This window comes from Carettochelys insculpta, chromosome 3 (assembly GCF_033958435.1).
Source record: "Carettochelys insculpta isolate YL-2023 chromosome 3, ASM3395843v1, whole genome shotgun sequence".
NCBI classification, from domain to species: Eukaryota; Metazoa; Chordata; order Testudines; family Carettochelyidae; genus Carettochelys; species Carettochelys insculpta.
The window spans coordinates 126921978-126937467 of NC_134139.1; the positions used below are offsets into that span (position 1 = coordinate 126921978).

General features: G+C 45.8%; 1 protein-coding gene across 3 annotated transcripts in view; it reads left to right on the top strand.

Annotated features, from left to right (window-relative positions):
• Positions 1-15490, top strand: part of PDSS2 (decaprenyl diphosphate synthase subunit 2) — a 214170-nt gene that overhangs the window by 168980 nt on the left and 29700 nt on the right. For 2 of the 3 annotated variants that reach the window (XR_012645075.1, XM_074990784.1), the window contains exon 7: positions 8470-8505. The exons of the other annotated variant lie outside the window; for it this stretch is intronic. Coding sequence is in view for 1 of the 2 variants with exons in the window: in XM_074990784.1 (XP_074846885.1) it covers positions 8470-8505 (36 nt within the window). In the remaining variant the exon portion in view is untranslated. The remainder of the gene's footprint in view (positions 1-8469; positions 8506-15490) is intronic. 3 annotated transcript variants of the gene reach the window in all.

Consider the following 15490-nt stretch of genomic DNA (forward strand, 5'->3'; position numbering starts at 1 on the left):
GAGAGCAGGTAAGCTGTGAAAGCGCAAACTCCCAGCAGCATGCCCTCTCAGCCACCCCCGAAGACAGCGACGGGCACATGGCCAGCACCTGGCAGTCTCCTGAGCCCCAGAGCCCCCCCTCAGAACCCCTAAGGGGATCCCAGGGGTCTGTACCAGAAAAAAAGAAAAGGGGTCCCTCCTGGAACGACCGTGAGCTCTGAGCCCTCCTGGGCCTCTGGAGAGAAGAGGAGGTCCTCCGGGAGATGGGGGTTAAGCAGAGGAACGCCGCTGCCTTCACCCACCTGGCTCGGGGACTGACCAGCCAAGGCCACCCGGAGTGAACCCCGAAACAAGTCTGGAGCAAAGTGAAGGAGCTCCAGCAGTGCTATGCCTGGGTCCGGGACAAGGCTGGGTGCTCAGGAGCAGGCCCCTCCACCTGCCCCTACTATCAGGAGCTACACCACATCCCGGGGCCCTGGGACGGCTCTCCATCCACAGTGGTCCTGGACAGCTCAGCAGACCAGCCTGAGCTGGAAGAGCGAGGACCAGCCAGCCTGAGCCAGGGGGCAGACACCACCCAGGACTGGTCCAGCGAGGAGGGCGATCTCATCATCAATGTCTCCTCGCGGTTGTCCAGCTGGGCCACGGGGAGCCGGGCATCCCCAGAAATCATAGAGGTCCCCCTCACAGTAAGTGCACAGTGGGTCCAGCACCCTGGCGGTCAGGGTGGGGGGTGGCACCCCTGCCAGTGGACCAAGCACAGGCCTGGAAGCCCAGGGCCAGACACCCCAGCTGGCCACAGCCCCGAACACGCCCTATGTGCCACCCAGCACCCAGACCTGTGACAGTTCCAGGCACCCAGTTGCCCAGTGGGATGCCCACGGGCCAGCCCACACCAGGGGGTGGTTCCACTCAGGAGGGAAGGCCTGTGTGCACTTAACACCACAGTGCCCACCATGGCCAGGCACCGGGGGGAGGTCGGGAGAGGCAGGGCCTCAGGGGGACAGAGTCCCGGGATGGGGGAATGGGGGATGAGGTCCTGCGTGGAGACCAACATGCTATCTGTCCCCCTTCCAGGTGCAGCAAGCGAGGGCCCACACAGTCCTTTGGCGTCGGTGGTCCCCGAGAGCCCCCTGGAGACATCGGACGGGGCCAGGCACCTGCAGCAGCAGCAAGGCACCGGGCGCGCAGCTGGAGGTCGCAGAGGCGCACGGGGGATGACCCCCACCAACCTCCACCAGGCAGAGCTCATGGAGCTGCCACCTCTGGCTGGACTAGACTGACCTGGTGTGGCAGAGGAAGGCCTGGGACCAGCTCATGTCCCGCCTGGACACCATCCATGGGACTTTGCAGGAGCCCATGGGCAATGTGGCCCGGCTCCTGGCCCTCCACCCCTCCCCCCCAGCTGCCCAACCCCCTGAGCCCCCTGCAGGCCCCCTCTCAGAAAGGTTCCCCCCCAGGGTCCACTGCCCACCCCACGCCCCCCACAGAGTCCTCCACCCCACCCCACACCGATGCCCTGTCTGCCGTCCCACCACACCCTTACCTTCTGGTGCTCCCTGCCCCATCCCAGCCCCGCCATGGCACCTGCTCCCGGGAGGGAAGGGGATTCTGGGGCCGGCGGGGCTCTTGGCCCACAACCCCCTTTCCCGAGTGACTCTCCCAGTTCTGGCCCCCTCCCCACTCTCCTCCAAGTTCAGGGCACCCACCCACATTGTAAATATTCAGACATTTATACAACAGTTTTTTATGGGTTATTGTTGATAAAGGGTTTTATTGTGCTCCAATACCTGTGTCCCATGGTCCCATCGGGGCGGGAGGCATGGGTGTGGTGGTGGTACACGTGCGGGGGGGTGGATGCATTTGGATAGAGGGAGGGGTGGGCGGGGGGGGCGGTCAGTGCAGCCCTGGGGCGAGACTCACACGAAGGGCCTCCCGACACCATCGTAGTTCACCTGGTGGCTGGCGACAGCAGCCAGCTGCGCGAACCCCACAGTGGCCTCAGCTCCCACCCCTGGATGTAGGCATCCCCCTCACCCTCCACAATGTTGTAGAGGACGCAGCAGGTGCCCACCACTTGTGGGGCATTGCGCACCCCGCTCCCCCAAGGCAGGCAAGAAAGCACCACAACCGCCCGTTGAGGCACCCAAAAGCCGGCTCGACCACGTGCCAGCCCTGGTTGAGGTGGGTGTTGAAGGCCTCCCTGATGGGGTTGAGGTGGCCAGTATAGGGCTGCATCAGCCACGGCAGTAGGGGGTATGCCGCATCTGCAATCATGCAGAGCAGTATGGTGGTGTCCCCAACCATCATCTCCCACTGGGGGTGAAGGTGCCGGCCTCCATACGCCAGCACAGGCCGGAATTGCAGAAGACCCTGGAATCATGGGTTCGCCCTGACCAGCCAACGTAGATGTCCGTGAGCCAGCCTTTGTGGTCCACGAAGGTCTGGAGGACCACTGAGTGGTGGCCCTTCCAGTTGATATAGCGGCTGGTGCTGTGTGGTGGGGTGCGGATGGGGATGTGCGTCCCATCCAGGGCACCAAAGCAATTCGGGAACCTCAACGAGGAGAAGCCCTCGACGATGGCGTCGAGGTCCTCGATGCAGACGACCCGGTGCAGGAGCATGACGTTCATGGCATGGACAACCTGCATGGGAGGGAGGCCATGCGCTCTCATGAGGGTGTGGCAGGGTGTTCCCAGCTGGCGACCCCCTCCTAGCGCCCCCCCCCCCGCAGCCAGCAACCCCTGAGGGGTCCCTGTGCCCATGGGCCCCCTTTCCCCTTCCCATGGTGGGAATGTGCCCTGGGCCCGGCTTACCTCCATGAGCACTGCTCTGACAGTGGCCTTGCCCACCCCGAAATGGTGGCCCACTGAATGGTAGGAGTCCAGGGTGGCCAGTTTCTATACCTCAATTGCAACTCACTTGTCAAGGGGGAATGTGGGCCACATGGTGGTGTCCTGATGCCTCAATGTGGGTGCCAGCCAGTGACACAGCTCCTGGAAGGTGTCCTGGCTCATGCGAAAGTTCCGGAGCCAGGTGGCATCATCCCATTGCCCCAGAACCAGTCGCTCCCACCAGTCCATGCTACTGGGGTAGCTCCACAGGCGCTGGGGTGCAAGGGGGCGGGGTGCAGGCTGGGTGGGTTCCGTGTCCTCAGAGGGGCCGTTCTGTCTCCCAAAGAGGAGTGGGGCAGCTGTGGCGACCGTGCAGACAAGAGGGGTAGCAGTGCCCAAGATGTCTGCATCCAGTGCGAGGAGCAGGTTGTTGTCAGCCATGGTGCTGCTGCACTGGGGTCCACGTTGCTCCTGGCAGCTCGGTGGGCCTCAGCTAGTGCAGGGTGGGGGAAACGGGAGCGGGGCCCTTTAAGGCGGCAGCTGGCTGCGGGCTGCGGAAGGGCTTGGCAGCCATGCGACCCCATCCATGGCATCTCCGCCTCTGTTCTTTCGAAAGAGCGCTCGTACACGTGTGGATGCTCTCTTTCGAAATAATGGGACAGGGTTTTCGAAAGAGTGGGTTGGAACTGCGATCCGCCTTTGCCGTGTGGTCGTGTTCTTTCAAAAGCCAGTATATCGATTTCTGGCTTTCGATTTTTTTTTTCTTTCGGTGGTGGGCTGCCGTGTAGACACAGCCTTAGTGTATACGATGCCACAGGACTTCTCATTTTCATGGATACAGACTAACACAGCTACCCCTCTGATACCTTTTTCTCTGGTAATTCACTGACAGCATTAATGAATGTGTAATCCAATCTTGTTCATTTCTCCACTGTTCTGGTCCAGGACTGGGTGTTCAGTAAGTAACAATGACACAAAAAGCAGGACAAGAACACATAGGACCTACCTAAAAAGAAAGGCAAGACTTGGCACCCTCTAGTGAGGCTGCATCAGTTACATGGGCTCCCTGTGTCTAACAGTTTTGAAGAAGCACCCACTGAGTTTTTAGTCTTAGCTGTGTAAACCTCCCCGCCTTGCCAGGAAGATTTTTGGTGCTAATGAGATAACATTGGAGCAAAGATTTATTAGTGTTAGTCTGGGATGATTCATGCTGATATTTGCAGCACAGGGGTTCTGGTGGTGCGGATATTCACCTGCTGAGAAGTGTACTGCCTCTGGAGTTTGTCCTTGTTAGATGTGTTGGCCATCTCGGTGCCTGTAGATGAAGTGACGACCAGAATCAAGCTAAAATTGATAAATGAATTGGCCTTCAGAGATAATTTAGAAAATAAAAGAGCAATAATGCTGTAAACTAACATGCCGGAGTCACATTCAAGGTTGGACTTCTGTTGATGCCTTTTCTGCTGTTTAGCCTGAAGGTAAAATATGGGGGTAGAGGCCAAGCGTGGGGGTTATGACTGGTTCTACAGTTGTGACTGACAGTTTTGAGCCTACTTTCATGTGCTCCAGGCAAAGAACTGTAGTCTTAGTAGTGAGGCTTGTTAGACACATTCTCACAGGAGAATATAATTTTATACTCATACAGGCAAAACAACTTTTTTTTCTAAGTGAATCCTTGTTGTTTTAAAAGTTAGATAATAGTAATTCTGCATATTACTAAGAGTCTTGGAGTTTTGCAGCTTTGACACAAGACTCCTGTATGTACCAAATGCAAATAGATTTGCATGAATATGTTTCAAAGGCTTTCATAAACTGTACTCCTATAATACCATTACATTCTAAATTTCCTGTCTGCAAAATGTAGAATAGGCTGCAAAATTCAAGTTCCATTTGTCCACTAATTAGTTTCAGTTAGCTACATCACACCAAAACACAAAATGGGAAATTTTCTGCTCATCATCTTAGGTGCTGTTTTAGAATGTATTTGCTCATCAGTGCATCTTAAATTGATGGTAGTTTTAAAACTGCCACAAAAAAATCTCAATATGAATAAATATTAGCAGTGCAAATCCAAATACTGTTTCATGCATGTTTAGTTCATAGAATTATAGAAATGTAGGGCTAGAAGGGAACTTGAAAGGTAATACCTGCTCTGAGGCAGGACCAAGTAAACCTAGACAATCCATGAAATGTCAAACATGTTCTTAAAAACCTCCAGTAATGGGGATTCCACAACCTCTCTTGGAAGCCTGTTCCAGAGTTTCAGTAACACCCCCTCACCCTCTCCTCAGTTACAAAATTTTTCTTAATATCTAATCTAAATATCCCTTGTTCCAGTCCATTATTACTTGTCCTACTTTCACTTGATGTGGAGAACAGTTGATCATCAACCCTCTTTATAAGAGTACTTAACATATTTGAAGACTGTCTTATTTTGTCAAGATTAACCATGCCCCCCCCTTTTTTTTCACATTTACTCCTATTTCAGGTTTTCTAAAACCTTTATTGTTGTTCCTCTCCTCTGGAGTCTATTATCATTTACCCAATTTTTTCGTAAAGTGTGGACACACAACTCCAGGGGTTGAGTGGGAAGGTGAGGCTTGCAGAATTGTCAGTATATTTAGTAGGCCAGGCAGCTTTTGTCTCTGTACCCAGTGCACAGTTGTCAGAGAATTCTTTCCCTTATCAGTATCCATCACTGCAAACTAAGCATCCTCTCCTGCCTCACACAGCTGTGTGCAGGTATTAATGGCAGAATCTCCTCCGAACTTTCTCATCTGCCACCCATGATGGTTGCTGGAGCTATCTTTGCAAGTTCTCAATTTCATCTTCCATTTTGCTAGTCTTTAAAGTGCTACTTGACTGCTTTTTGTTTTGATAGTGTATAGACTAGCATGGCTTCCTCTCTGTTATTATCTTGTACATAGTACAACCATTGGTTAGTTTTGAGAGTTTTAGCATAGTTTAGATTTTGTATTAGAATTAGATTAGTGGTTGATAATTGTGCAGAAGTTCAGCTCATGCAATGACATTGTGTGCTTAGTTAGAGGTACTTTGTGGTAGAAGTCTCAAATTATGGAAATCAGGTCTCCAGACTGCAGTTCAAGTCTAGTGAGACTGACTCCTTCAGTTTCTGCCTCACTGTTAGCTTAGGAATCAGTACCACAGGATCAAGACTCTTTCCCTGTGCCATCCACATTCAAGGCTTATGTAACTGCTAGGCAGTTTTTGACGCATCAGTACACTTTTCCTGGCCATTCAGGACTTTCATCTATCTCCCATGTCAAAGATATTGCTGTCTACCCTTCTTGCTCTTGTTCTGACACACTATACTGTCCGACCCAATGGTTAACATACCTCTTAGACCAGTACAGACAAGAGAAACCACCCAGGATCTTATTTGTGCCTCCATCCTCTTACTCTAAACTGATCTTCCCAGCATTGATGTGGTCAGCTGCCCTGGTGAGAAGCAGCAATCTCCTTATTGGATGCCAAGTTCATTCTTTACGTGTCACAATCTGGGCACGTTCAGAAGCTCCCATGGAGTGCCTGTCCACTGTAGTAACAGCCTCAGTTGCAGCATGGCCAGTAGTACAAGGATTCATGACCGCACATAGCTGGGGTCCAATGCCATATCAGTCACCTTTTGGAACCCTGGGGCTTTCCTCCCTTCACCTATGAAGTTCCAACAGCCTTCACATCCAACAGCAGAGTCAGCCTACACTTAGTGCTGGACCTATTACCTTTCATATGGATGTTCACTCTCAGGAGCTACTACTGGAGGAATTGGAGGAAGCTCTATCTCACCAGTCTTTGGCCTCCTCGTCTTCATCCCTTGATGAGGCAATGCAGCCTTGTTTGTTTCTCCAGCCCCCCATGATTACAGAGATCATCAGGAGTTGTTGAAGAGGGTGGTTGTGTCTCTGGATATCCAGCTGCTCATGCGCCAGTAAAAATCAAGCAGGTTTGTGGATATTTTAGCCTTAGGGAAGCTTGTAGAGTAAGGCTCCTAATTAATGTGGAGTCAGCATGCCGTTGCATACCCCGTCTTCTCTGCCCCCTGCTACTGAAGGAGCAGAGAGGAAGTACTGTGTCACCTTGCAGGGCTTTGAAATTGGTTATCAGTATCTCTTTCAAAGCTGCAGTCACCACCTAAATGTTCATCTTCCAGTCCAGTCCAGTCCTTTAGACTTCTTATAGCAGTTGCCTGGTCCCTTCCTTTTAGTTCTCTGTGTCAGCATTTCTCAACTAGATTTCCAGAAGATTGGCGGGGAGGAGTTCCATTCTGCATCCCTCTTTGCCTAGGACAAGCAACTGGGGTTTGAGGCCTCTTCTGGAGGGGTATCAACGGCCAGGAGTCTTCTCTTTCCTACACTACCCTTGTGAGGGGCACTTAATAGAGTTGGACAGGGAAATAATGAGAAAACTGAGTTTGGCCACAGGAGAATGCTTTGGGGTCAGGAATGCTCTGGGTCTAGCATTAGCAACCACTGAGTGAGAAACAAACAGGTATGTCCAAGGTAAGAGAGATTTTTGTATCTCGAAAATGTGTATGTTGTGTAAAACACAGTTCTCTGCCTGAACCCCATGACAAAACTCAGGGTGTTGGGCTCCAGTGTATCTTGCATTGCTGTAGTTTCATGAGTTGGAACCATTCTAAAATATAAAAGAGTTATCTGCTCTGGAACATGTTAGAAAATATGCTTGTCTATTTTGAAACCTAATTACTTGTAAGCGCAGAACAGAGAAGGAACAAAGGGATGACACTGAATATATGCATGATCCAAACCAAAACACAGTTTGGAGGTCTAATTTTAAGTGCTTTGACATTGTCTTTGATATTACCTATTTTAAATGACCAAGTCTAGACTTTTTCTCCTCATGTACATGCAATCTATTCCTCGACAGAGTTAAGTTTTTGGTTTTTTTGATGGCAGCGTAAATCTAATATTGATTTTTGTTTGTTATCTGTTTACTCCCTTTATTGTTGATCAGAAGCAGAGGTGGAAAACGTATCCAAAAATTGCTTGAGTAAAAGGGCATCTGCTTTCATTTCTGGATACTTCAGTGCAGTCTAGACGTGATGTAATGTGTGTGTGTGTGCACGCGCACATGTACTTTTGCTCAAGTAGTTTTCCTGGGGTGGGGGACGGGGCATTGATAACTGGTACATAACGACACACACACACACACCCCACACCCATATGCAGGCAGCTGCATTTTTACTCAAGTAGCTTTTTGGGTACCTTTTCCACTTCTGGTCAGAAGTACACTATATATTTAAGCATCTTGAGTTTTTGCAATCCATATGAGCAGCATACTTTTGAAGGAAGTTGTTATTTATGTCTAACATATTTTTATTTGAAGAATCAACTGTACTCTGATCTAGACTGAACTTTTGAACATTGCAGATATCCAGAGATATGCCTATGTCCAAAAGAAATCTTTTTCCATGTTGCATTGGGGCATTCAGCTAGTAAATATTCTTTTTTAAATTTGGAATCTTAAGGAAATCATTTAAATTTAGAATATTAATTGTATAGCTCCTTACATATTTTGTTCTTGCTGCTTACAGAGAACCAGGAAGTCTAGAAAAATTATGATCATCTGTGATAGATGGTATTTTATATTTAATCTTCTCTTTTTCATGTTTAAGGCACAAATCAAAGGGAATTTAATGGATTTTACTAAGGTAAGGAAATTACATTAAGGCTACATCTTATTTTAAATGTAATGCTTTCATTTTTAGATTTTATATTTTGAGAGAACCTTTTTACATTACAGTTGAAGATTTATCAGAGACATTTTAACTTTCTATAACAAAGAGTAGGCAATTAGAATGGACATAAGAACTGTCATACCACGTTAGATTATTGACCTGTCTTGTCCCATTTCCTGACCATGACAGTACCAGGTAGATCTGCCTATGGCCTTCCAGACAGACTGCTTGATATGGGGAACTTTTTGTATTAAACCAAACCCTATGTATCAAAATTAGCCTTTTTAATTTGATTATCCTTTTTGCCTACTCAGATTTGGAGTCTTTAAACATTTTAAATATTTTTTTTCATCTAGGGAGTTTGTTGCTTTTGTCTTTTTGTTATTTTGTTAAGTCAACCATCAGGCCCAGATTAACCAAAATGCATTTGCATGAGGCCCTATCCTGTGTGAACCTACCCACCAGGTATATTTGGAGATATACGTATCTCATTTAAGTGGAAGGGACCTCCAGAGATCTTTGAGGTCAATCCCCTGCCCTCTCAGCAGGGCCAATCAGTGATGTGGCAGTTTTTTTAATCTGTTTGCCCCAGGTCTTCAATGGACTCCTCAGGGATTGAGCTCACAGCCCTGGGTTTACAAGGCTAATACTCAAACCACTGAGCTATCTCCCTTCCCCCATCCCCCAAGTTGGGTAGTTGCTCTGAAACTTCATTTGTGAGGTTTTCGTGATGGTGGTGGAGGGGCCAAATTTGAGCGAGTGGCATTGCAACCTGGAAGGCAGGGTCACAGCACCATTGAGCTTTGGCCAGACTGTCCCTCTTTCATGGTACTTGGGCAAATGGGCCAAATTTCTGTGAATGATATTTTGACCTGGCAACACTACTCCCTCAAACGTGACCTGCTCAATAAGAGTGCAGGGCGGGTGACAGGAGCAAGATGAGCTGGAACTGGGAGGAGCCATGTAGGATTGGAGTGAAGAGTGAAGCAGTTATAGATAGGACACAAATGAATGGTCAGGGAGGTCCTGATGGGTGTGAGGCTGACAGTAAGTTATTGTATACTGTGGGTACAGTGGGAGCACTGCAGAGTGAGGAGTTGGGGGTCAGAAGAAGGTTTTTGGGGTAGTGGAGTAAGTTGTGAAGGGGGTCTGTGGAGAGTCTGGGGTGATTAGGCTGTATGTCAAGGTGACTGGAATGTCTGACAGGACGTCAGAGTAAGTTGAGGCAGGTTGAAGGTTGTTGGAATATATGTGGAGTAGTTGGGACATTGTGCGTGTGTGTGTGTGTGAGAGAGAGAGAGAGAGCGAGCAGTGATATATCTGGGATAGGGGCTTTTTGCTGAGCAGCCCCAGTACATACCATGTAATACTGCAGCTGTTGACACAGAACTAGAGCAGGTTTGCAGTGCCACTCAAATTTGGGGGGAGGAGCAAGTTCTCTAGTTCGGAGGGCCCAGCATTCTTTAATCTGGCACAGGTGATTGTGAACTCTTTACAATGAAGTTATGTACTCTTCCCTATCAGCTCCCCACTTCATCCACATATCACAGGTGAAAGGGAGTCTTTCCTCCTCATAGCTGCTCCTCATACTCCTCCTCATGTACAGTCTTTTTGTGAACTGTACATGGAAACTGTTCCTTTCATTGCACCAATTAAAACTGAGGCCCATCAGATATCTCTAACTGCAGGGGAATCTTGACACTAAACTGCATGCTGACAGTCTTTCACTCAAATATATAGTTGTAAATAAAACCAGTCTACCCTTAGGAACTTGGTATAGCCTTTTTGTGATGGTGTTGAAATATCATGACACGGATACCTTAACTATATGGAGATTCACATCTCACAGAACTGGAAGGGACCTCAGGAGGTGACCGAATCTAGTTCCCTGCCCTTTTGACAGGACCAAGCACCATCCCCCTTTTTTTTAAATCTATTTGCCCCAGATCCCTAAAATGGCCCCCTCAAGGAGCGAGCTCACAACCCTAGGTTTATCAGGCTAATGCTCAAACCACTGAACTGTGTTTAATTTGAAATGCCAAGGTCAGCCACATTGAGTGCCAGTGGGAGGAATAAGCAGGATTCCAAGTTAAGAAAATGGGAGTCATCAGTATGAATGTATTTTTCCCTATTTATGATCCTTGTTTAGAACTTCTGAAACCTATTTTGATCCATTTAAATTTGTTGTTGTTTTCTTCTGTTGTGTTTCATCTCTGTGTGTTGGAGACACAACATATAGGGACAAAAAGATAGTTAAATTTCCATCTCTCTTCAGTCTTTGATTACCCTGTGGACTTCACTATTATTGCCAATTGCGCCTGGAAACCACCAGTTAGGAAGTAGATAGACACCACTAACTCATGTCACATCTATCACAGAAGAAATACCAGATAACTTTTGGTCATAACTGGCTTGGGTCAGATTTGAACCAGTGACCTAGAGGTGAAAAGTTCCACATCTCATCTTGCCAGTCTTAAAATAGGAAAGAAGCTGATTGGTCATGTTGAATATCTCAGGAACATCATGAGATTTCAGCTAATTACCCTCAGAAGCATCTGAATTACATGTGTGTTTAACAGTAACAGAGAGGGAGCTGTGCTAGTCTATATACTGTCAAAACAAAAAGCAGTCAAGTAACACTTTAAAGACTAGCAAAATAATTTATTAGGTGAGCTTTCATGGGACAGACCCACTTCTTCAGACCATAGCCATACCAGAACAGACTCAATATTTAAGGCGCAGAGAACCAAAAACATTTGTCCTCCTTGATTACTGTTTTTGATTCTCTGTGCCTTAAATATTGAGTCTGTTCTGGTCTGGCTATGTTCTGAAGAAGTGGGTCTGTCCCACGAAAGCTCACCTAATAAATTATTTTGCTAGTCTTTAAAGTGCTGCTTGACTGCTTTTTGTTTTGATGTGTGTTTAATGTTTAATTTCCCTTTGTTGTTGAGTAGAGGCTGAATAGATTTATGGTTTTGATTGATATTTCCTAAGACTGATGGAAAATTTGAAAGGAGGTGCAATTTATACTTTGATTTCCTCTTACAACTATATGTGTCTAAAGGAAAATTATGATATAGAGTAGTGTTCCCTGGGAAAAACTCTCTAAATGTGTGTCTGTTCTAAACAGCTATAGATATCTCTGTCGCAGAGTTTACTGTTACTTAAAATAATCATTCTTATTATAGGACTGCAGTAGATATTTTTTACCACAGCAGACGAAGTCCAGTACACATAGTGTGACTTTGTCAATTTATGTTAATTTTTAAAAGAGCCACAGTTACTTTTTGTACAACTATCCAGCTAAGGAACTTCTGTGGTGACTACTTCTTCTTATAAAAACTGTAGCTTTTTCGTTTGAATTGCTACACTTCTAATCTGGTGTCACAACAATATGTTTGTAGCTGTAAAATAGGAGGACTCACATCAAATTTGACATGCTGAATCTTATGGCTTTGCCTGTGTCTGTGTTTTGCCATATTCATTTTCAACAGTTGAAAGTGGTTAAAAATCAATAATACACCTAGTCAATTTGTAATTTTTTTTGATTGAGAAGGAAAAAGGAATTTCTTTACCCTTCAGGTGCTTGGGTTTAACCTGATGGAATGAGATTTAATGAGCCTTGGCTATAGTTACACTACAGCGATCTGTCAATAGAAGTTGCTGTCAGAAGAGATTTCCCTACAAAATTTCTGTGGCCAGAGTGTGGCCACACACAAAAGTCAATTGGAAGAGTGCTCTGCTCTGTTGACAGATCAGCCAGACTGCTCTCTCAACAACACAGTCACCCAGAAGCACAGCACTTGTGGATGCCCTGTCTGTTGAGAGAAGGCCCCCCTAGAGTGTCCACACAGCTTTTTTGTCCACAGAATCTGTTGACAGCAGTGTTCTATATAATGGAGATACACATCTCCTAGAACCACACGGGATCTTGGGAGGTCATCTAGTCCAGTCCCCTGCCCTCTTGGCAGGACCAAGCACCATCCCTGGCATCTATTTGCCCCAATCCCTGAATAGCCTCTACAAGGATTGAGCTCACAACCCCCCATTTAGCAGGCTAGTGTTCAAACCACTGAGCTATCCCTCTCTCTGAAGGCTATATGGAGATACAACATATCTCATAGAGCTGGAAGGGATCTCTGGAGGTCATCCAGTCCACTGCCCTCTTGGCACAACCAAGCAACATCCCTTCCCCTCTCCTTTCCCCCCAGATCCCTAAATGCCCCCCTCAAGGACTGAGTTCACAACCATGGGTTTAGCAGGCCAATGCTTAAACCACTGAGCTATCAGAGCAGAGTAATGCCTCATGGCTGAGAGGCAGAACACTGCCGGCATTTCGTGTGTGGATGTTCCACCAGTTTTGGTGACCAAACCTGGTTTGGTCAGCAAAACTCAGTAGTGTAACCATAACTTTCATGTTAATGTGGCTGGCATAGCTGCAGATGTCATAAATTTGAGATACTGAGATTATCCTATAATTTTTGTAAACGTTTCTGTAGTATTTGACTTAATAAGTACACACACGCTGCAATTAAAAAAAAAACTCAGCACCAACTCTCAGAGTCCAGGTCAGATAACTTGAGTTCACAGAACTCAGGCTGCCAGGCTAAAAGTTGTAATGTAGACTTTTGGTCTTCGGCTGAAGCCCAGACTCAGAGACCCTCCTCACGTGCAGGATTTCAGAACACAGGCACTAGCCCAGTTCTAAATGTCTACATTACAACTTTTATCTCTGCAAGCCTGAACTCCATGAGCCAGAGTCAATTGACCCCAGCCAGGCGTAGCTATTCCACATGACGTTTTATTGTCATGAAGATGTACCTAGTGACTCTGATTTTACCTGAATGAAAGTGAATTTCAAAGTTGACTATTGGAAGTTCCATGAAATATTTCCTTGGTACTATTGATAGTGCCAAGAAATATTTCTTTATTGCCCTTCAGTTCAATAGCCTGTTTTTTGTTTTCACATCATTGGACGTGGTAAAAACAAGGACTTGGCAGTTTTTGCTGCATCCATTCATGCTGCTTCCACCTCAGCCAAGGCCCGTCTAATCTTTTGCCTTTCAAAGTTCATTTAAACCTAACGTCTGAAATTTCTTTGTACTGGAAGTTCTGTCATACCTTTAATTATGTTAGTTCTTTAAATCTCCCATGCATCTTGTAATAAGGTTCAGATCACCAATCCTGGCCACAGTACATCAAAAAACCATTCCATTTTAATTTCTGTACTAATAATTTTCCTTTTTAGTACACTAAAATAAAAGCCTATTTGTTTTAATTAAATTAATAAAATCCTTTTTGCTTTAGCTTATACACCTACATTATGGGTTTGTGTAATTCTGTTTATTTAGTTGATCTTCTCAAACATATTTTACATATCATAAGATTTTCAGTTACAAATAATGAATGAGTAAGATTGAGATCCATCCATTCCCCACACCAGCTTTTAGGCATAGGGTTTATTTTTTCATGGAATAAAACAGCCTCCCATACGTTTTTACTCCTGTGTTTACATCTGCATTTTGCCTTACACATTTGACACACAGTATTTTAAAATTGTAATGCTAAGTCTACACTAACCCAAGAGTGTGCTTTTAAATATATCAAGCTAACTATCACAAGGACTTTGATATTGCAAAAAGGATATCTTAAGGTTGTCATGTCTGAAGCCATTTTCTTACAATGCCGTTAATCAGCCACTGAATGCCCTGTTTTTTTTAACTACACCATCATTACCACATCCAGACAAATTATTGATCCATCATTGTGTTGTATGAAAGCCCCTTCCTGAGATGAAAAAGTAAATCTACTTCTGTTTTAGTATTAAGAGCCTGCACAAAAGAGAGTAGTAATAAGACTGAGGCACATGCCACTGAATGTGTCTGCTGGAGACAGCAGGTCAGTGAATTTTGGAAAAACCTTTTTATCTTACACTCATTTGTCTCTCTTATTTTAACAAAATATTTGTCATTTACCAGAATCACCTCTATCTATATTACTTTTTTCTTACTATGTACAGCAACAATACAAAGCAGTTTTGTTGGAGTGCAGACTAACACAGCTACCTCTCTGTTACTATGCACAGCAAAAACAAAAAAGCAGTAAAGTAGCACTTTAAAGACTAACAAAATTAATTTATTAGGTGTGCTTTTGTGGGACAGACCCACTTCTTCAGATCATAGCCATACTAGAACAGACTCAATATTTAAGGCACAGAGAACCAAAAATAGTAATCAAGGCTGACAAATCAGAAAAAAATTATCAAGGTGAGCAAATCAGAGAGCAGAGGGGCGCGTGAGAGAGGAGTCAAGAATTAGATGAAGCCAAGTATGCAAAAGAGCCCCTATAATGACCAAGAAAATTCCCATCCCGGTTCAACCACGTGTTAATATGTCAAATTTGAATATGAAAGAGAGTTCAGCAGTCTCTGTTTCCAAAGCAGAGTGAAAATTCTTCTTCAATAAGATGCAAACTCTTCAGTCATTAACAGAATGGCCCACTCCATTAAAATGCAGACTAACTGGTTTGTGGATCAGAAGTGTTTTGATGTCTGTTTTGTGCCCATTAACTCTTTGTCTGAGAGAGTTTGAAGTCTGTCCAATATACAAAGCATCTGGGCATTGTTGGCACATGATAGCATATATGATGTTAGCTGAAGAACATGAGGATGTGCCCGTGATTCTGTGACTAACCTGGTTAGGTCCAGTGATGGTATCTCCAGAATAGATACGTGGACAAAGCTGGCAGTGGGCTTTGTTGCAAGGAAAAGTCCCAGGACTGGTGTTCCTGCTGTATAGACTGTGGCTGTTGTTGAGAATCCTCATAAGGTTGGGAGGTTGTGTGTAGGAGAGAACAGGCCTGTCACCTAGAGCCTTCTGGAGTGTGGCATCCTGATGAAGGATAGTTTGTAGGTCTTTAATAATTCGTTGCAGTGGTTTGAGTTGGGGGCTGTAGGTAA